The sequence below is a fragment of the Carcharhinus amblyrhynchos genome, chromosome 7 (assembly GCF_965287045.1).
Source record: "Carcharhinus amblyrhynchos chromosome 7, sCarAmb.v2.hapA, whole genome shotgun sequence".
NCBI classification, from domain to species: domain Eukaryota; kingdom Metazoa; phylum Chordata; class Chondrichthyes; order Carcharhiniformes; family Carcharhinidae; genus Carcharhinus; species Carcharhinus amblyrhynchos.
Genome location: NC_137330.1, coordinates 37,333,723 through 37,355,305, shown reverse-complemented (window position 1 = coordinate 37,355,305; position 21,583 = coordinate 37,333,723). Strand labels below are relative to the sequence as shown.

Sequence of the window (21,583 nt, the reverse complement as noted above, 5' to 3'; positions counted from 1 at the left end):
AACAGATCCCCGCCATTCACGGGTCTGGGTAAAGTCATGATCTGCTTGGCTCAGATGCAGATCGCGATAAAGGCCTCACACCTGACTTTACCATGATTTTGCATCCGAAAACAGGAGAAAATTGTTGATAAAATCGGGCCCGAGGTGTACTATAACTACTACATGTGGGTGTTTGTGTAATCCTACATCTTGATGAACTTCAGCTCACAGTTGAGCTGGAGTCTGAGGTGCAGACATTGTGGGATGTCAGGGAGGGGGAAGGTTACCTGAAATTTTGACCCTGGAGACAGTCACATGCCTTAGGAATGGATGCAGGCCTGGTTAGTGGTCATTGAAAGGAGAGTCTGGCAAGTAAGGGGATGTCACATGGATTGGTGGAGGAACCTCAGCCCTTATCCACAGGACCAAGGTTCTTGCCGCTTGTGTGGATGACGGAAAATGTCTGCAAGGTGGATAATTAACTGACTGTGACATCTTCCATTTGGGGGATGTAGAAAAGAACATGCAGAATAGTCAGGGTGCAACAGGGAGTCCCAGAATTATTGTTGTCTGGGTTAAGGACATTTCCTTCTAGCTAAAAGAGAAACTTAGAATGGGGGACATAGTGGTGCATACAGGACTGGGTAATGTCATTGTAGTTAACTGTGTGAAAATCCATAAACTTCATAAAATGAGAAGTAAGGTTCTATTGAGTGTATTTGAGAAACAAGAGGCCAAATAAGTAACTAAATCTTGGAGATAATCTTGGAATACCATCTGAACAAGGCCTAAATTGGCAAAAAGTTAAACAGATCAGAGAATTAAATGCATGGCTCGTAGTGGTGTGGGAGATGCAGGTTTTGATTCATATATTGGGGAAAGGGGGAGCTAATCCATGGGAGAGGCTCCAGTTAAACATCACCATAAATTGAGAAACTAGGGTTGTAGATAGGGAATAGAAGTACATTCCAGAGAAATTTATAAATCTAAGAAAAATCAAGGCCATAAAACAGTTTCATGACTTAGTTGAAGATGAGCAGAAGGGAGAAGACTTATGAAAGGTAATAATAATGGAATCCATCCTGATCTGGAACTGTATCATTGTACTTGTGCTACTGCTGGGTCACAACATGGACTGCAGCGGTTCAGTCACGCAGCTCAAGACCACCTCAAGGCAAATTGTGATGAGTAATAAATGCTGCCCTAGCCAGCAATGTCCACATCCCATGAAAGAATTTAAAACAAATAGCGCGTCAGAGGATAAGCTCAAAACTGGGAAATTTTTTTTTCATATTTGTGTTTATATACCATCTTTCAGAACCTCAGGACATCCCAAAGTGATTTGCAGCCAGTAAATCATTTTTTGAAATGGCATCACAGTTGTGATGTAGGAAACACAGCAGCCATTTTATGTGCAGCAAGTCCTACAAACAACAGTGTTGATGACCTGGTAATTTGTTGATTGAGGGAACAAAATTGGCCAAGATAACTCCTCTGCTGTTCTTCAAAATAGTGTCATAGATCTTTTATATCCACCTGAGAGGAAAGAATGGGGACTCAGTTCAATACCTCATCCGAAAGATGGCACTACCTACAGTGCAGAACCCCTGAGTTCTTCACTGAGGTATCATCTTCAATTTTTATGCTCATCCTGAAGTGGAACTGGAATCCACAATCTTGTAACTAAGAGTTATGAGTGTTATTAACTGAGTTACAGCTGGCCCCAACGAAGATATTAAAATCAAAATTTCTTTATCTGAACATACAAGGCATTTGCTACAAAATAACCAAATTTGTGGCATAAATAGGAGTTTTGTCTAATTTTAAAAATCAATACAGAAACATGATTGAACAGTGATAAAGGATGAAACTAAATACTCTGGGGCACTTGACACTTGTGAAAAACGGATAAAATGGACAAAGCTTGTTACAAAAGCAGTACCCAAAGGGGGCTTAAATCTTTTTATTGATTTGAGAAATCAAAATGATTAGAGGTTTAGATGATTAGAGGTTTAGATAGGGTGGACAGTGATAGCCTTTTTCCTCGGATGGAGAAAGCTAGCATGAGGGGGCATGGCTTTAAATTAAGGGGGGGTAGTTATAGGACGGATGTCAGGGGTAGGTTCTTTACCTAGAGGGTGGTGAGGGATTGGAATGCCCTGCCTGCTGCAGCTGTAAATGCGCCTAGTTTGGGGGCGTTTAAGAGATCCGTGGATAGGTTTATGGATGGAAAGGGAGTGGTTTAGGTTAGAGGGTCATTGTTTTTTAACTGGTCGGCGCAACATCGTGGGCCGAAGGGCCTGTTCTGCGCTGTAATGTTCTATGTTCTAAAATCAAACTGGTAAAAGTAGTTTAGAGGATGAGTTTATGGTATATGTACATAAAGGTTTCCTACAACAATACATTTTTGAACCAACCAGGCAAGAGATTATTTTAGATTTGCTTATGTAATGAAACAGGATTAATTAGTAATCTCATAATAAAGGATTCTCTTGGAAAGAGTGATCATAATGTAACAAAATTTCATATGGAGTTCAAGAGTAATGTACTGAAGCCTAAAACTGGAGTATTAATCCTAAATAAGTCATTAAGGCAGAAAGAACACTTTGGGGCAACCAAATGCAAACTGGGTGACTACTTGGCAGAACACCTTTGGTCAGTCAACAAACTTGACATAGACTGTCCTGTTCCTTGACATTTTAATTCACCGTCTTGCTCTCAGACCCACATTTCTATCCTTGGCTGATGCCATGTTGCATTGAAGCTCAACACAAACTAGAGGAACAGCACCTCATCTTCCTGTTAGGTACTTTGCAGCCCTCTGGTCTTAACATTCAGTTCAACAACACCAGCTCCAGACCATGAACTCTCTTCTCCGTTTCAATCCTTTTCTTTTTTTTCTCTTTCTTTTTCTTAATCTCTTTTTCTCAACGCTACTCTGCCCTGTCACCCTCCCACCCCAATCATCTGTAACTTGTTCTTATGTTTTGCTTTCACAGAGCGCTGATCCTTATTCTGCTATGAATACATTCTGTTATTTTACCTTCATGCCACTATTAACACCTTCTTTAGTCTTTAACACTATCATTAACACTCTCTATGTCTTGTGTCCAAGGCATTTTTGTCAAATCTGTCCTGTGTTCCCACCTATCTATGACCTTTTGTTTTGCCATTCACACTGGCTTTGGCAGCGACTTCCAGACAGCACAAGTCCTTTTGGATAGCTTTGTAATTTGCAGGATGAAGTTATGTAAATGTTTGACTATTTTAAGAACTCCTGTTTAAGTTACTTAAAAAAAGTACAGTTGTCAGCCTTTTTAAAACTTACCCTGTGAGTCTCAGTCCATTCAGTAAAAAAAGGTCATTTTTGATACAGAATGTGGTTTTATAACAACTGGAACATCAAAATGAATCAATTTATAAAATTTAACAAAAAAGCTTCAGGACCCGTCTGTATTGGTTCAGATTGCTCTAAAGCAAACTTATTTTTCGTTTGTTTTACAGTACGTAGTTGTGAGCAGTAAGAAGATTCTATTTTATGACAGTGAGCAGGACAAAGAATCGTCTAATCCTTCTATGGTATTGGATATAGAGTAAGTAGTTACACTTATTCATATAAAAAGTACTATTAGGGAATAGATGATGTACCTGGTTATAAAGGTCCTGCAGGTAATGTGTGTTTGGAATATCTAAACCCATCTCTGATTTATCACGAAGTTGGAGGCCTGTCTGTTGTCACGCTTGTCTGTTTCAAGCGCGACAGCTGTGAGTTACAACTTTGGCATCTGTCCAATTCTTGTGGATCCTGGTGAGAAGTTATGCAAATATGTCCCGTCCACAATTCATAGAATCCCTATAATGCGGAAGAGTCCATTCACCTATCGAGTCTGCACTAATTCTCTGACAAAGCATCTTTCCTAGGCCCTGTTCCCTGCCCTATCCCCACACATTTCCCATGGCTAAACCATCTAATCGACACATGTTGGGATATTAAGGGGCAATTTAGCGTGGTCAATCCACCTAATATCTTTGGACTGTGGGAGGAAACTGGAGCAGCCAGAGGAAACCTGAATGCAAAGCTGAATAAATGCAATCTAGCCAATTATTGTCTACTATCAATCATCAGCAAAGTGATAGAAAGTGCTATCAACAGTGTTAGCAAATGAAATCTATTCAACAATAACCTGCTTACTGATGCTCAGTTTGGGTTCTGTCAGGACTATTTGGTCCAGACCTCATTGCAGCCAAATATGGATAAAAGAACCAAATTTCAGAGATGAATTGAGAATGTTTGCCCTTGATACTAAAGCAGCATTTGATCAAGTGTGGCACCAGGAGCCCGAGTAAAATTGAAATCAGTGGGAATGAGGGACAAAACTCTACTGGTGGGAGTTAAACCTAGCACAAAGGAAAAGAGTTTTGGGTGTTGAAGGTCAAGTATCCTGATCCAGGACATTGCTGCAGGAATTCATCAGGATTGTGTCCTAGGCTCAGCCATCTTCAGTTGCTCCACGATGTCCTTCCCTCCGTCATAAGGTCATAAGTGATGATATTTGTTGATGATTGCACAGTTTTTATTTCTATTTGCAACTCCTTAGACACAGAGGCAGTCTACTCCTCTGCGTAAAAGACTTGGACCACATTTAAGCTTAGACTGATAATTGGCTGGCAATATTTGTGCCAGGTAGTGACCATTTCCAACAAGATAGTTTAATTGGCTTCTCTTAGTATTCAATGGCATTACCATTGTCAAATGAGATTATGTGCTTTCCACATCATTAATGTTTCTATAGCCCATAATCATTAATCTTTGTAACTGCATGAGTTTGCCAATTTAGCACTGTTAAGGGGCTTATTTGTGTTTGGTGTGTACCACACCTGGGGTGTCTGCTGAAAATAATGCAAAAGATGGAAATTGCTTTCCACTTCTGTGCTTTGCCGTCTTTCACTTCTACAATTATTTCATTTTTAACCTCCCTTCGCAAGTAGGAAGGCAGTCATGCAGTCTTTTGTGGCTACTGAAAACAAATTAAAATGCTTTTGAATATTCAAAGCAAAATGTAACGACCTCAGCGAGGCCCATGATGTTGGCCTCTTGGACTGTGAGCTGCCCGATTGAGGTAACGATTGCCTGCCCAATCAGAGAGTCTCACCTATGTTTTTTTCATATATATAGCACTCTTAGGAGTGGAATTGAGTTTATAAATAAACAGAATCCAGTTAAGGTACACCAGCATCTTTGGGGTTGTTTTACAGAATATACTTTTGGTGCCTTGACACTGTCTCAGTGAAGTGCTACATATGGATCTGCATTGTACTCCTGAGAACCCTGTATAATTCACCTATTAATTTTAAATTGATACCCAAGTATACTTGGACGTCATGGAGAAATGTAGTATATAAATAGAGCAGCACCACAAATGTCAGTGTTGAGACAGTGTGATCTGACTTCATCAGTGTTTTATGTGTAAATTCGCTGTTCTATTTGCTTACAATTGCAGTTCACTCAGGTGCGGAAGACATTCACAAATGCCAGCCCAAAATCTTCAATAGTTTGTAAAGTCACTGAACTGCAGTTTCAATCAACCAATGTATAATAAAAATCAATTACAAGATTCCATGTCCTTTATGTGAACAGGGTTGTAGGTAAATCAGCATTCAAGAAGATACACTTATTAAAATAGAGTACACTTATGATTATTTGAGACCTATATGCACACATCTTTTGGTGCCTAATTTTGAGCTAAGATTAAACTTCATAGCTTTAGTATGAATGATAAAATAGTTAGAAGTAGCCAGTCTTAACAAAACAAAATTGATCTTCTGTCTGACAATAGTACAAAAATATTTTTGCGTCAAGGGATCAAATTATTTTTTCATGTTATAGTTGTCTATATTCAATCCAGTATATAATTTCTCATAGTTAAATACAATGATAGAGGCTTAATGAGTATAACATAGTTTCTCCATGAGATTGGTTGCCGTGTAAAATATGGACCGGGCAAAAAGGGTGATGATTGGAAATAAAAGAGTGAAGGATGTGTTGATCTGTTAGAGCAGTGAGTAACTTTCACTTTCTGTTGATTTTAATTTTGAAACATATCTCCTTAAAAACAGCTATAGAAATGGCTAATGTGGGAATCAAACAATATATCCAAGATCTTGTACCTTGTCATTTTAACTGGCTGCTTTTTCACAGCAAACTTTTCCACGTTCGGCCAGTTACACAGGGTGATGTATATAGAGCGGATGCCAAAGAGATTCCCAGAATATTTCAAGTAAGTGAAACTCAGTAATTTCCATGGTTGAAACATATTGAAGAGCTGTTGTTAAAATGTTCCTGTAATATATATGGTCATTTTAAGTTTTAAAACTGACTGATGTTAAACTGTCTGTTGTATGCCTTTTAGATCCTTTATGCTAATGAGGGAGAGAGTAGAAAGGAGCAAGAATTTCCTGTGGAACCTCCTGCTTTGGGAGAAAAGTCAAGCTACATTGCTCACAAAGGTCATGAATTTATACCAACGCTCTACCATTTCCCAACCAACTGTGAAGCCTGTACGAAGCCCCTGTGGCACATGTTTAAACCCCCAGCAGCTCTGGAGTGTCGCCGTTGCCATATCAAATGCCACAAGGATCACATAGATAAAAAAGAGGACCTTATAGCACCATGTAAAGGTAGGTATCAGGACATATGCCCACAGTTCATGTTTTACAGAAAATAGTGCAAAGAAAAATGTATTATTCATTTGCTTAACATTTGAAACTTAAAAGATGTACCTGCAATGAAATTTACCAAAAATTGCAGATTGCAAATAATATTAAGTGGTTCAAAAATTGGTTTACCTATTCATGCAATATTTTCCTTCAGTGAGTGTTTGTAAATTGAAATACAAGTACATAATTGTTTTACCAGGCAGCAATATTTGCAGCCCCAGGCAGGTGGAAGGGAGGGACAAAAAGGGTTACATCACCTGCAGTTGTATTGGTGAGTGATTTGTATGGAGGTATTGCTATTGGAAGTGATTGAGGACTACGCCCAGAAGGTGGAATCTTTTACATAAGAAGAACATAAGAAATAGGAGCAGGAGTAGGCCATCTAGCCCTTTGAGCTTGCCCTGCCATTCAGTAAGGTCATGGCTGATCTGAAGTGGATCAGTTCCACTTTCCTGCTTTCTCCCCATAACCCTTAATTCCCTTGTCAGCAGATATCTATCTATCTATCCGTGACTTAAATATATTCAGCGAGGTAGCCTCCACCACTTCAATGGGCAGAGAATTCCAGAAATTCACCACCCTTTGAATGAAGAAGTTCCTCCTCAACTCTGTTCTAAACTGCCCCCCCCCCCCCTTATTTTGAGGCTGTGCTCCCTAGTTCTGCTATCCTTTCTAAGCGGGAAGAATCTCTCTACCTCTACCCTGTCTAGCCCCTTCATTATCTTGTAAGTCTCTATAAGATCCCCCCTCAGCCTTCTAAACTCTAACGAGTACAGACCCAGTCTATTCAATCTCTCTTCATAAGCTAACCCCCTCATCTCCGTTATCAGCCTGATGAACCTTTTCTGTACTCCCTCCAAGGCCAATATATCCTTTCGCAAATGCGGGGACCAAAACTGCACACACTACTCCAGTTACGGCCTCACCAGCGCCCTGTACAGTTGCAGCAAGACCTCCCTGCTTTTATATTCTATCCCGCTCACTATAAAGGCCAACATTCCATTTGCCTCCTTGATCACCTGCAGACTGCGTTTTTGCGATTCGTGCACAAGGATCCCCAGGTCCTTCTGTACTGTAGCATGCTGCAGCTTTTCGCCCTTTTCAGAATACTGAAAGGACATGGGAAGATGTGATCGATATATCGTGCTGGAAGTGGTAGACATGGCAGAGGATGATCTGTTAAATGTAAAGGCTGGTGGGATGATAGGTGAGTACAGAGTGCAGGAAATGGACATAGTCAAGATCCCTGTCAGCTGTGGAAAGAGAGATCCTTTGTTGAGGAGAATGGAAGATGTATTGGAAGTGCTTCAGTGGAAGGTGATGTCATCAAAATAGATGTGATGAGATAGAAGCTGGGATTTTCCAGCCCCACCCTGGTGGGACCTGCCATGGAGGATGTGGTCAGCCAGCCAAAAGTCCATTAACTTTAGACATGTTCGGAAGATCCCTGAAATGGACAGGGCTGGAAAATCTCAGCCGAAGAAACTTGGAGAATAAATGGAGTCCTTATGAAACTGTAATGAAAGGAAGCAAAATCCAGGTAGCTGTTGGAGTCAAGGCCACAGATCAAGTGCTGGAAATGAGATTAGAATAGGGAGATGCTCGATGGCCAGCACAGACATGATAGGCTAAATGACATCTTTTCGCACTGTAAAACTTTATCTATGACTCCATGAGTCAGGAGCAAGGAGCAGCATCAATATATGCATCAGTGTAATGAACTAAGAGGTGAACACTTGAGACTGGGATAAAGAATGTTTTACATATCCAATAAAGTCAGCTATAGCTGGGATCTGTAGCAACACCTTTTTAGAGGAATTGAGTGGAATCAAATGAGACATTACATAATGTGAGAAAAGTTGTGATGAGTGGAAACTAGTTAGTCCTTTCTTCAAGGAGGAACTGGGGAGACTTTGGGCTGTCTTGAGTGGAGTTTGGGCAGGAATGCAGAAGAAAAATTTGATGTAAAAAGGAAGTGGTTATGGCCAGGACATTGGAAATTACTAAATGGGCAGAGGCTATTGAAGAGCATCCACATTATTTTAGGGAGGTGCTGGCATAGTTGTATTGTCACTCGACTAGTAATCAAGAGACCCAGGGCAGCTGGTCTGCGGACCCAGGTTCAAATCCTACCATTGCAGATGGTGAAATTTGAATTCAGTAAAAGTCTGGAATTAAAAGCCTAATGATGACCATGAAACCAACTTGATTGTTGTGAAAACCTAAGTGAATCACTAAAATCCTTTAGGAAGGAAATCTGCCAACCTTACCTTGTCTGGCGTACCTGTGAGTCAATGTGGTTGACTCTTAACTGCCTTCTCAAGGGCAATTAGTGATGGGCAATAAATGTTGGCCCAGCTAGCGACGTCCATTTCCCATGAACGAATAATAAAAAAATTGTTTTGATTCATTATTTTCTTGACTGTCCACTTTCTCAGTCTCTCTTGCATTCTGTCCAATGTGCAGCTTCTTTCCCTCCAACATACTCTCACTGTATACCTCTATATCTCTATCTCATTATTAGTGAACCTGCCTCTGTCACTCTTATATAGTCATTTTTCTCTTTCAGCTGCACACTTGCTATCTCAATTTCTCTTTCCCTTGGAATATATGCACACATTCGACAGCTTCACTCTCACCTTCCTTGTATATCTCTCCTTTCATGTCTTCCATTTCCCACATCCCCTAACAATTGTCTGGTATTTACCTCATCATTGTTAGCCACCCTGACTTGACTGTAGGTCATCACAGCTGTCTTCAGCCTGGCATTCAACATACAAAGGTGACCATTCTAATGGAAAGTCTCAGAACTGAAACGTTAACTTTGTTCTTCTCTCCACAGATGCAGCCAGATCTGCTGAATGTTTCTAGTATTTGCTGTTTTTTTATTTCTGCCTTTCAACATCTGCAGTACTTTGATTTTGTACTGTAAAACAGTCACTGAATAATGGTCTATATCAAAAACAAGATTTTTAAAAAATTTTCCTCAGCCCACAAAGGCTTTTAAATAATGTGGTACCCAATTAAGAGGGGCTAACCCAACATTTACATTCAATCAATACTGAACATCATTAAACTCAATCTTTTTCCTTTGCAGTGAATTATGATGTTTCATCTGCAAAAGATCTGCTTTTGTTAGCTAATTCAACAGAAGAACAACAAAAATGGGTGAGTCGACTGGTGAAAAAGATTCCAAAGAAACCTCCTGCACATGATCCCAACTTCCACAGATCGTCACCTAGGTCCTCAATGCGGGTTCCACCTAACCAATCGATGAGGCGGCCGAGCAGACAGCTTCCCCCAACCAAGCCCAGGTAAAATATTACCGATCTGTTAATTTTAAGCTTATATTTTTTACATTAATGAGAATTTGTATACTGTGAGATGGTTGTAAACTAGTGTAGCTGTTTTCGCAATGTTATTGATGATTCTGCTTTAACAATGTGTTTTGCAACATTTGGAACACTGAACATCATCTGCAGTTTCCAAATATGTTTTTCTTTCAGTGTTAAAGATGTATGCCCCACATTTATCTAAATTAAAAACCAACCAGTCCAGTTCTTGATTTTACAGTCTTTCTAAATGTTGTTGCTTTGCCTCAATTGCCAGGGAATGATTATTGGTCTCAAAACCCAAAGGTATTGAGTCCAGTTCCCAACATTTTGAGTTGTGAAGTTGAATTTAAATAATCTGTTAATTAGTGAAATAGAAACAAACAATTCACGACCAAACTTAACTGTTTCAATAATGTCTTTTAGGAAAAGGAACCTGACATCTCTCCCTATCTATTTCATAGGACCCTAGCCTGCACTTTGTGTTTCACTTTCAATGCCCTTAAGTTAATAGAGATGGGCAATAAATGCTGGCTTGTCTGTGATGCCCATTAATACAGATACGAAAACTACATCCAGACAGCTCTTCCTTGGGTACCTCTCTTCACTAACCAACTTCCTTTCCTTTTAAACTGTATGCTAATTAGCAAAAGGCATTCTTCATCCTAGCATAAGTAAGGATGAAGAATGCCTTTGTGTCTCTTAACAGCCTTTTAGTATGTATCCAATTTGTTCTTACTATGTAGCTATATAATATCCACTATTGAAACCCAAATCTTCTCTTGTCAGCAACCTGATTGCTTATTTTGTCTGTAAAGTTTTCTCCCACTACTGTTGAAGCTAACTTCTTACAGATATCAATCATTTAAGTTTATCCTCTCCTCCATATTGTGATCTTCATTCATTGAATTTGTAGAGTCCCTACAGTGCAGAAGGAGGCCATTTGACCCATTGAGTCTACTCTGACCCTCCAACAGAACACCTTACCCAGCAAACACCCCATCTGCCAACTCCACCCCCCACACATGCCTTATATCCATAACTCAGCGCATTTAACATGATTAAATGGACTGTGGCAGGAAACCACAATGCCCAGAGGAAACAGAGACTGGGAGACTGTGCAAATTCCACACAGTCACCCAAGGCCGGAATGGAACCTGGGTCCCCGGCACAGTGAGGCATCAGAGCTAACCACTGTGTCACCCATTGAGTTTCATTTTTTTCCTTATGTTTCTACAGGCAACTTTCAGATAAGTTTGCTTTTATTAGCCCTGCCTATGCTTATAAATCAACTATATTCCTATGCTGCCCATTGCAATGGCTACTCTTTTCCACTTATAGTCCCAGGAACATAGGACTTGGAAGCAGGAGTAGGCCATTCGCCCTTTTGGGCCTGCTCCACCACTTGGTAAAATCATGGCTGATCTTGTTACAGTCTCAACCCCACCTTCCTGTTTGTCTTTTATAACCCTTGACGCCCTGGTCTATGAAAAATCTATCTAACTCAGCTTCAATAAATTTAATGAACCAATCTTCATTGCTTTCTGGAGAATGGAATTCCACATATTAACAGCTTGAGGAAAGAGGCTGGCGGGGGGAGGGGGGGGGTTAATCTCTTCATCTTAAAAGATGCTTAAACATCTCCCTAGTTGCCCCCACAAGAAGAAACATCCTGTCAAGTGCCGTCAGGATCTTGTATACCTTGTATGTTAATTATTGATACATTGAAAACACTATCTTACTTTTAGGAAGCTATACTATTTACTACCAATAATTTGTTAGTCATTTAAAAACCCTTTGTTATTCTCCTTATGCTGTGTAGTGCAACAGTGATGTGGAGATGCCAATGTTGGACTGGGGTAAACACCAGGTTAAAGTCCAACAAGTTTATTTGATAGTAAACCCATTCGCTTTCAGGGTTTGCCCCTTCACCAGGTGAGTTGCTTAAACGTCACCTGATGGACATGTTGGACTCTAACCTGGTGTTGTGAGATTTCTTACTAGTGCAACGATGTCATGGTCAAGTGAAGGACATGATGAACAATTTACTTTTTATCAGTACAGAAAACCAATTTAGCTACACTCTCAACATTAGAATGAAAATTGTGGGACTGTACAGCTTTAACACTGCCAACTTTTTTTTAAAGGTAAGAATTTGGTTTGGTGTAAGAGACCAAAATTTGAATTTTGGTCCTAACTAACATTTGCCTACCTCATAAAAGGGAGAGAAAGCAGGTTTTTAGAATATTCAAATACCACATGCACCATGCAATTGTTCCTTCTCTGGCAGCATTCACAATACAAATTTTGTTGAGCTACTGAAGAAGGACAAATTGCTCTGTCTAACTTGAAGTGATGGCTTGCTAATGCTGAGTGATTCCTCCAGGTTCTAACCTTTGATATCATAAAATCCCTGCAATGGAAATGGAGGCCATTCGGTCCATCAAGTCTGCAACAACTCGGCATCTAGCCAGGCCCGCTCCTTACCCCCACAACCCCATGCACCCATCCTGATCTCCCTAATCTAGACTTCTGGGATATTAAGGGGCCACTTAGTATGGCCAATCCACTTATCCTGCACATCTTTGTGGGAGGAAATCTGAGCACCTGAAAGAAACCCATGCAGATACATGCAAACTCCACACAATCACCCAAAGCTGGAATTGAAGCCGTGCCCCTGGCACTGTGAGGGAACAATGCTAACCACTGTGCCACCATGATGCCCATTTTGATCGTCACATGAACAAAATTTAATTGTTCTGCATAGAAAGGCACAGGCATGTGAAATGAAGCACTTCCTGAAAGAAAAGGTGGTCCAATTCACCATACCTCTGTTTTTCCAAGTGAACAGTTTTTCCCTTGGCCGGAGAGTAACTGGCATCTGAAATTAAAAAGGGTAAGAGATAACTTTCAGAAACTTTGGGCAGCAGAATGGCACAGTGGTTAGCACTGCTATCTCACAGTACCAGGGATCCAAGTGCAATTCTGGCCTCAGGTCACTGTCTGTGAGGAGTTTGCACATTCTCCCCGTGTCTGCGTGGGTTTCCTCCGGGTGCTCCGGTTTCCTCCACAGTCCAAAGATGTGCTGGTTAAGTGGATTGGCCATGCTGAATTGACCCTAGTGTCAGGGGGAATTAGCATGGTATATATGTGGGGTTTCAGGAATATGGCCTGGGCGGGATTGTGGTTGGTGCAGACTCGATGGGTCGAATAGGCTCCTTCTGTACTGTAGGGACTCTATGAGAAAGGATTAAATTGTACTTTGTTTCTTAGATGAGGGGTAACCAAGAAATACAAATAATATGTCTGTTTTGATATGTTTGGAATTGTATCTTTTTTAAGGAACCAAATTGAAAATGTGTTTTTGACCCTTAATTTTGTTAGATTTCCTCTTTTGGAATAACTGTTTTCTCCATGGATGGCTGTTGTTTCTACATTTTTTTTAACTGTCGAAATATCAGTATATTCTTAACTTCCATTCTATTACTAGTTAAGAACTGACAAAGTTTAATGGTGGGAGCAAGGCATTGTTGGGTCTTATAAAGTTGTAATCAGTTAGTTGGGATGCAATTTTTGTCACGTGATTCTGAATTTTCAGTCGGGTGTTTCTATAAACAATTGAGGGTTTCTGTAATGCTCCTTAAACTTTTTCAAATAGCAAAGTCACAATGCCATTTTTAAAATGTGCCAAATAATTCTTTATTAATTTAGTGTGAAGTGAACCATTTTACTAATGCCCAATACTTGGAGGTACAATTGCATGTATTTGTCATTTTTATCATATCCCTTTTATGAAACTCGACTCTCTTGCCAGGTTTTGATTTCCAGACATCTTCCTGGACCTAACTGAAGTAGGCACTACTCTACTGGTGTGTGAGCCTTTTCAGTAATTGGCCCCAAGGAACATCACAGCCCAGTTTGACCTGTTCTCATGTACTACCCCACTTCCGTTGCACAGCTGTGATGGAGCAGAAGTGTTGAGTGATTTTTCACTCCTATCCAGGCTAGGGAGATTAATTATACTTCATCTAATGTTGTTAGCATTGTAATTAGCTAACCCACCACAAACACTTTTCTTTGTCTGATGATTCTGCTACTCATTTGATAAGCAAACTGAGCCAGAAGTGAAGTATCCAGGTGCTGTTGTATTATGTTCGTAATACTTCTCTAACATGTAAATATTTGCTTCATTTCCATCTTTATTGCTATTCTTGTAGCTCTGAGTCTGGCCCTATTCTCCGAATCATCCTACATTGATTCATTTTAATAGCATCAGTAAGTTTAGAGAGTCACTTTCATTTTGCTCAGCATGCATCAACACTAATTTTAAGAGTGTCGTTCTAACTACTTCGTCCTGCATGATAATTTGCAACTATATCTTTGTAATTTGCATGGAAACTGAAAGTTGAGTTCCCAATTCATGCTTTGAAATGCAATACCAACTGTGTTTAGGTCTTGAAAGTCACCAGATCACGTGTATTAAAATGCCCAAGACTTGGTCACTTCTTGCATTTGTAAAAGCATAAACAACACTGCAAATAATTTTAATGATGTAATTTCTTCCGCATTTGAATAAAGGAATACCAGAGATGTATTTTGTTACTGTTTCTCCAAGCCAGTGACCCAGTTCTGTGGTTGCAGGTGGTTTCCTGATGCCTTGTCCAATTGTTGTTTGTCCAACTAGGGAGTCATCCATTGGGAAAAATGTTATTCATTGTAAAGAGATGTAAACTCTGAACACCGAATCAATGAGCATTTACTAAATCAATTTGCATTCCCTGAATTGTTACAGATTGCTTGATATGGCCTTTAAAGACTGGGACTGGCCATTTGATGATGATGATGATGATGATGTTTTTGATTTTTGAAGAAGTTATTTTACCTGAATGGGGTAACCTATCAAAGTGTTGGTTTTGAAGTCTGCTGTGATGTTTAAATGAAGCATGGTTTGGTTTGTGTGCTACCATAATTTTCATTGAAAGCAGAAATTGCGAGAATCTTGTTTTGTAGCAGTGTGATTGGTGAAATAGCTATAGCTTTTGTAGTATAGCATTTTAATTGTGCACATAGTAGACCATTCTATTGTCTTTTGGCTGCTATAGGTGGTGCAGTCTGATAATTCAGTGCCTGATTTAATTCATTAATCAGTGACATGAATAATTTATCCCTAGTATATTCCAAAAATAATTCAGCAGAAAATAATGTGATTGTTTTCAATTAGCTATTTAACAATTAAGTTTTGTTTCTCGACACACAGGCCCTACCACTAACTACAAAAAAGGGTGTTGTATTTTAGTTTGCACTGGACAATCTGCTGTGATATACCATTGTGAATTAGATATATTGAATAATGAATTTTTCATTAATGGAGGACTGGGTTAAATAAAAGTTGTATTGTTCGAAAGTATAGAATCAATCTATGGTCTTTCTTTGGATTTGTAGTGATTTTTGTGACCTTATAAACGTACAAACATTCTCTTTTCTAAATTAATGAAAACTGGCAAGCTTTTTTAGAATCAATCCTTACTTTGGAAACATCTTCTAGGCAGATAGAGAATTTCTTAAAACTATACCCACTAGTTCTGAAATTACAAGCAATGTACTTTAAAGCTCTGTAACTGTCAATTCATTAATTTCTTGTATCGAAAATATTAAATTTAACAGAAAAGGGTAGAGGATCTTCAGTGAGATAATTGAATCTTATAGTGTGGAGATATCCCAGGGAACAGGCAAGAAAATCTCCTTTTATGAGATGTGGGCATACTAAAATATTTGGCACAACAACAATAATTTTTGCCACTTATCTTGAGTATAATTACTACAATATAATTTACACCAGTTATCTAGACCCCAGCCTTCTAGGTGTTAAACACAAAAAAATGCTGTGTATGTGCAAGATGATTTTATGAATGCTTAACAATTAATTGGCTTTTTAATGAAATATTCTGGCTAATTAAATTGAATTTATTTGTCAGTCTAGATGTGCATTTGATGATTAACTGCTCTTAGTTAGGGTTACGTATTTGGCTTTAGTAGACACAACACATATAATAATATGTGTTCTATTATAAGCATGCAAATTATTGTATCTGGTGTGTTTTTTCACCATGCATGTGTTTCCATCAATTCTATTAATTGACAGTCTTAAAGACAATATAAGGAGAGATTAAGTGAACAAGTTAACAAGTGAAGACATTCAGTGGGATGCATGCCTATGCTACAGTGTGTTAATTCCACTTTATTACAATTATGTAGCTCTTGCACAACAGCACAATGTTTAGGAGCAGAAGTAACGTATTGAACCTGCTCTACCATTTGGTAAGGTCATGGCTAATCTACTTTCCTACATACCTCTATAGCCTTTGACTCCCTTGTTTATCAAGATTCTATCTTAACTCAGCCTCAAAAATGATCCTACCTCCACCGTTGTCTGGGGAACAAAATTCCACAGGCATATGAACCTCTGGAAGAAAAAAGAATTTTCTTCATTTCCATCTTAAATAGGAGACTCGTTTTTACACCATGCCTTCCCCACTGCTACTGTTTCCTACAAGAGGAAACATCCTTTCATAATCCATCAAAGCCAAATCCGTTCAGGATGTCATATGTTTCAATAAGATCACCTCTCATTCTTCTAAACACCAATGGATACAGGTCCAACCTTTCCTCATAAGACCCCTCCTTCATCCCAAGAATCAGTTGAGTGAGCCTTCTCTGAACTGCTTCTAATACAATTATGTGCTCAAATAAGGAGACCAAAACTGTATACAATATTCTCAATATGATCTCACCAATGCACTATACAATTGTAGTAAGACTTCACTACTTTTATATTTGATTTGATTTATTATTGTCACATGTTTAACATACAGTGAAAAATATTGTTTCTTGCATGCTACACAGACAAAGCATACCATTCATAGAGAAAGAAACTAGAGAACACAGAATGTAGGGTTACAGTCATAGCTAGGGTGTAAAGAAAAGTCAACTTAATATTCCATTCTCCTTGCAATAAATAACAATATTCAATTTGCCTCCTAAACTATTGCTGCACTTGTATGCTAATGTGTGAATAATGCACCAAGAAATCCAGAATCCTTTACACCACAGAGTTCAGTAATCTCTGCCTATTTAAATAATATGCTGCTTTTCTCTTCTCCCTGGTAAAGTGGACAAGTGTTAATTTCCCACACTATACTCTCCATTTTTTTGGGCATTCTTAACCTATCTTTGTCACTTTGCAAACTCCTTATGTCTTCTTCACAACTTACTATCTTATCTATCTTTGTCTCACCAGCAGCCTTAGCAAGCATACATTCTGTTCCTTCATCCAAGTCATTCAATTGCTTGTAAACGTTGAGGCCCCAGCACTGATCTCTGTGGCACTCCAGTTGTTAACATTTTGTCAACTCAGAAATGACCCATTTATGCAGACTCTCCCTTTCCTGCTTGCCAACCAATCCACTGTCCATGCAAAGATGTAACTCCCTATACCATGAGTTCTTACTTTGTGCAGCAGCCTTTGATGTGGCACCTTGTCAAATGCTTTCTGAAAATCTAAGTACATCATATGTACAGGTTCCTCTTTATCCATGTTGCTTATTACTTTTCAAAGAGCGGTAATAAATTAGTAAAACACTATTTTCCTTTCACAAAACCATGTTGACTCTGCTCAGTTGCATTGCATTTTTTTATAATACATTCCAACATTTTGTTGAAATTCTTCCATTATGAGATATATTTTTACAAACTAACAAATGTTGAAGAAAGCATTACCTCCACCCACCTTCCGTGGCAAAAGTAATAAAGCTGCAGCTGTAGTTATGAATTTAGTTGATAATTTCGGGCAGGAATTCCTGTACTGTGGCACCCCCATCAAAATATAAAAGCATTTTAAAATATAAAAGCATATAAACACATATAGAGTAGTAATATTCTGTATGGATTTTATTTATCATATCATATGGCTGACCAACTGGATTTCAGCTGATAACTTTCATGTTATTTTAGAGTGTAGTTATACTAACACTTAACATTGATGCAAAGCCTAAGTGCCCTGCCCAGGATGTTATCTTGCACTTAATGTAAATTTGAAACTAGTTTGTGTAATGGTGTGTCACTAGCTTTGAAATACAAAATAGATAAACTCAGATAATCTTTACAGATTTTCTAAATTAGATCATTAATTTCCCTACTCTTTTTTTCCCTTTAAATCTCCCAACTCATATAAATGACACACCTGATATTAAGCATGGTGAAAACAGCTGGTGCCTGATTTCTTTGGAACCCTCCTTTCTTGTGATAAAATAACTGGACCCAGATCTTCTTGTATCCTAATCATTGGCACAGTCCCTCACCCACCCATTTACTAACATACTGAAAGACTATTTATATGTTCCAAAGCTTTCCAGTGCATTAATGAACATCACTAGAATATAGGAGTTTGTGCCACCAAATAGAGGGTGTGCTTACCTCCTTCCCCCACCACTGCTGAGACAATCCAGCGCCATAAGGGAGCAGTTCAATGAAGGCTATTCTGCATTTTGGAAGACCAGGCCAGAAATACAAGATAGAGTTGTGGTGCAATAAAATAAGAGCAGGTATCTCACCATGATTGCCACTTCATGGAAGATTCAGGCCCTGACCCCCACTCAATATCTGCTTGAGGTAGCACATTTGATGGGCAGAAGCTATTGGCCATTGCCATCATCTGATACTTGGTGTTTATAATCTCACAGCTGAACTGAGCTTTTAAATGGCACTTGTAACTATTTGACTATGCCAAGCTAATCTGCCTTCTTACTTGAAAGTTTACACTTGTACACTTGGTAGGAGCCAGCAGGAAGGGACCTTAGTCACCTTCATCTGTTCCTAACTTGTTACCATAGTTAATAGCAAGTTATGTAAAACACTTGCTTATCGAGCAAACCCTTTCTGAATTGCCAAAACACAAACATAAAAGGTAACAAAAAGAAATAATATGTGGAGAATCATGTGGCTTTTCTTTGTACTACTGTGGGTTACTATTTGCATTTATTAATTATTTGTTTCTGTATTTCTCTGTGAAATGCCTAAATGACTCATTTGTGCAAAATTATGTTTTGCTGAGCACTGAGTAGTAATTTCTCTGTTCTGCTAACTTTGAAAAATTGTGCAGAACATACCAAAGTTAGATGAAGTTCTGGTGGATTCTTTCCAAAAGTATAATAATCAAAATTTTTGAACATCAAACTTGTTATACTTATATGGAGCTTAAAGTCCAGCAGGGGTCTGTTGGACAGAATACTCTCATTTCTATGCTGTAAATATTCTGGAAAATATTGTGAAAGCTATCCAGTAATGTAATTGATTTCAACTCAACCATAATTCATGTATTTGACATTGAATTTTCAGTTTCTGTTTCTTCCTAAATTGGACGTGATAGTCTTTTGACAATAACAAGTTTGAATTCAGCATTTTCAATTTTTCAGCAAGACTTTCATAATTGACATTGTGATGGAATGGAAGTCTGCTACTAGCATCATGTATTTTTAACAGCATTTCCTAATTAAGTGGATTTGCTACTTTTATCCTCCTTTATGAGAAAATACAACGTAAGATAAGCACCCACCGTAATAGCAGTTAGCAATAGAAGGCTGCTGCCATTGCTAGAGGTGTTTAGTATTCTAGTTTGGATTATAGGCATGCTTTAATTCTATTTATCTTTTGTTTCTTTTTCAGCTAACTGTTTGGTAGGGAATGGAGTCATACTGTTCAAGATGATGGGTTTCCCTCCTAATCAACAAAAAAGATTGTGTAATATGCTTTTTGACATTCAAACAAGAGTGCACAAAATGCTGCAATTTATTTTATATGAAAAAGAGCTAAACATGACTGTCTACGGATCAAAAGTTTCACAATAGTTTACAGCACTTTGCAGCAATGTAAAATTCTAAGCCTGGGAACAGTATTGGTCAGCTGCAATCCCAAACAGCAATAGAAGTTGATGTAAAGATGCCCCAGGTTCCTTGTTGTGCATAATCTCCAAAAAGCTCTCTTGGATGTGATACTACTTGGCAACCAAGTGAAATAAACACTAGATTGGTTGGGACACAGGATGGGGGAAATGTGCGACTGCCCAATAGACCAGAATATTGTAAGGAAGAACGATGAACTTATGAGGTGTTTGCATCAGTTCAATAAGAATAAGAAACCAAATGTACCAGATGGTCATGTGAAAGTATATTGTTTTGGGACAGCCCAAGAGAGCTTTGAAATTTCAGAGAGTCAATCATACCTTTTCAGTTTTATGCCGAATAATGATTAGTCAAAGGAAACCTTCAGTTGTCTTTCAGTTGGCAAAAGTACATCATATGGTATGTATAAAGAACAAGCTTTCGTTATCACAGTTGCATCTATGCACTTGTATAAAGCCATAGAGTTTAACAGATTTGCTTTTGAGCATATTATAGGAAGCTGTATCTGAAAGGAATGTAAGAAACTGTATTCCTTCAGATTGAGGAAGTTTTGAGACTGTTATCGGTCAGAAATACACACTTTATAATGGGCAGCCCGTGATTTTCTTTCATATCTAAATAACGCCTTAACTTAACGTTTTCTAGATGTTTGCCCATCCTGTTAAATTGAAGTTTACTGATGACTGTTATAATGGAAATTAAATGAAAGTTTATTGTTAAGAGAAATAGTGCACTATTTTTACATGTAACCATTTGCATTGGCCAATTTTGAATGTGTTTCTATAAAATTATTGAAGAAAATATTTCAAATATGAAATCTTAAAAAGAACTAGCTCTAATGTACAACTGTTACTACCCATTGTAAACTAATTATACAAGGAATTACATGGTATTGGCCCTTTCAGTTATATTACTGTAATTGCAAATTTATGGAATTTGTAATCCATTAGACTCACTAAGTGCTATGAAACCTTATTTGCCTTGGTTTGTGTACCAGTCTAGATGTTTTATTTTCATTATTATTTCTAAAAAAAGGAGCATCCGTGTCTGTTATTTTTACTACAATCTTACGGCACATGTATAAAGATTTTCACAAACTCTAAAATGATTTAACTGAAGTCATACTGTAGGTGTACTTTAAAAGTTTGTATAGAGTTCTCTAATACTGTAGCTGTAGTGTAGACTCTAGTACGGTTGCAGTAGTTTGTGATGAGGACTCTAATATGTAGATGGGAAGCTGAGGCCTTGTAAATGGGGCACTCGTGCATATATATTATTTTACATGCCATCTTACAAAAATACATAATTTATATTGGCTTGGCCATTTTGTATTTATAAAGGCTATCATCCTGAAATGCATGTTTTATACAACTACAGTATGCTAAAGATAATGTAAACATATTTGACAATAAAACCATTATGTAGCCTTCCTTTTTTTTTGTTTTGCATAGTTGTTAATTTGGTATCAGCCCACTCTCTTATATATGTGCACATTGTCATGATGTATTAAGTCTTTAAAGCTGGTTTTGGAAGAGTTTTTGTTTGCTTCAATGAAATGTAATCTTGTTTTAACTCATCTGCTTAAAGAATTTTTAATAA

The 21,583-nt window shown here is 38.3% G+C and overlaps 1 protein-coding gene across 4 annotated transcripts in view; it reads left to right on the top strand.

Moving 5' to 3' along the window:
- Positions 1–21,583, top strand: part of rock2a (rho-associated, coiled-coil containing protein kinase 2a) — a 202,940-nt gene extending 181,357 nt beyond the window's left edge. For 2 of the 4 annotated variants that reach the window (XM_080192164.1, XM_080192161.1), the window contains 6 exons: positions 3,484–3,572; positions 6,179–6,257; positions 6,390–6,657; positions 9,794–10,010; positions 14,821–14,919; positions 19,749–21,583. In XM_080192164.1, the coding sequence (XP_080048290.1) occupies positions 3,484–3,572; positions 6,179–6,257; positions 6,390–6,657; positions 9,794–10,010; positions 14,821–14,896 (729 nt within the window). In that variant the 3' untranslated portion in view covers positions 14,897–14,919; positions 19,749–21,583. Of the gene's footprint in view, positions 1–3,483; positions 3,573–6,178; positions 6,258–6,389; positions 6,658–9,793; positions 10,011–14,245; positions 14,304–14,820; positions 14,920–19,748 lie in introns of all 4 variants that reach the window. The other 2 variants (XM_080192162.1, XM_080192163.1) reach the window with 2 other exon arrangements.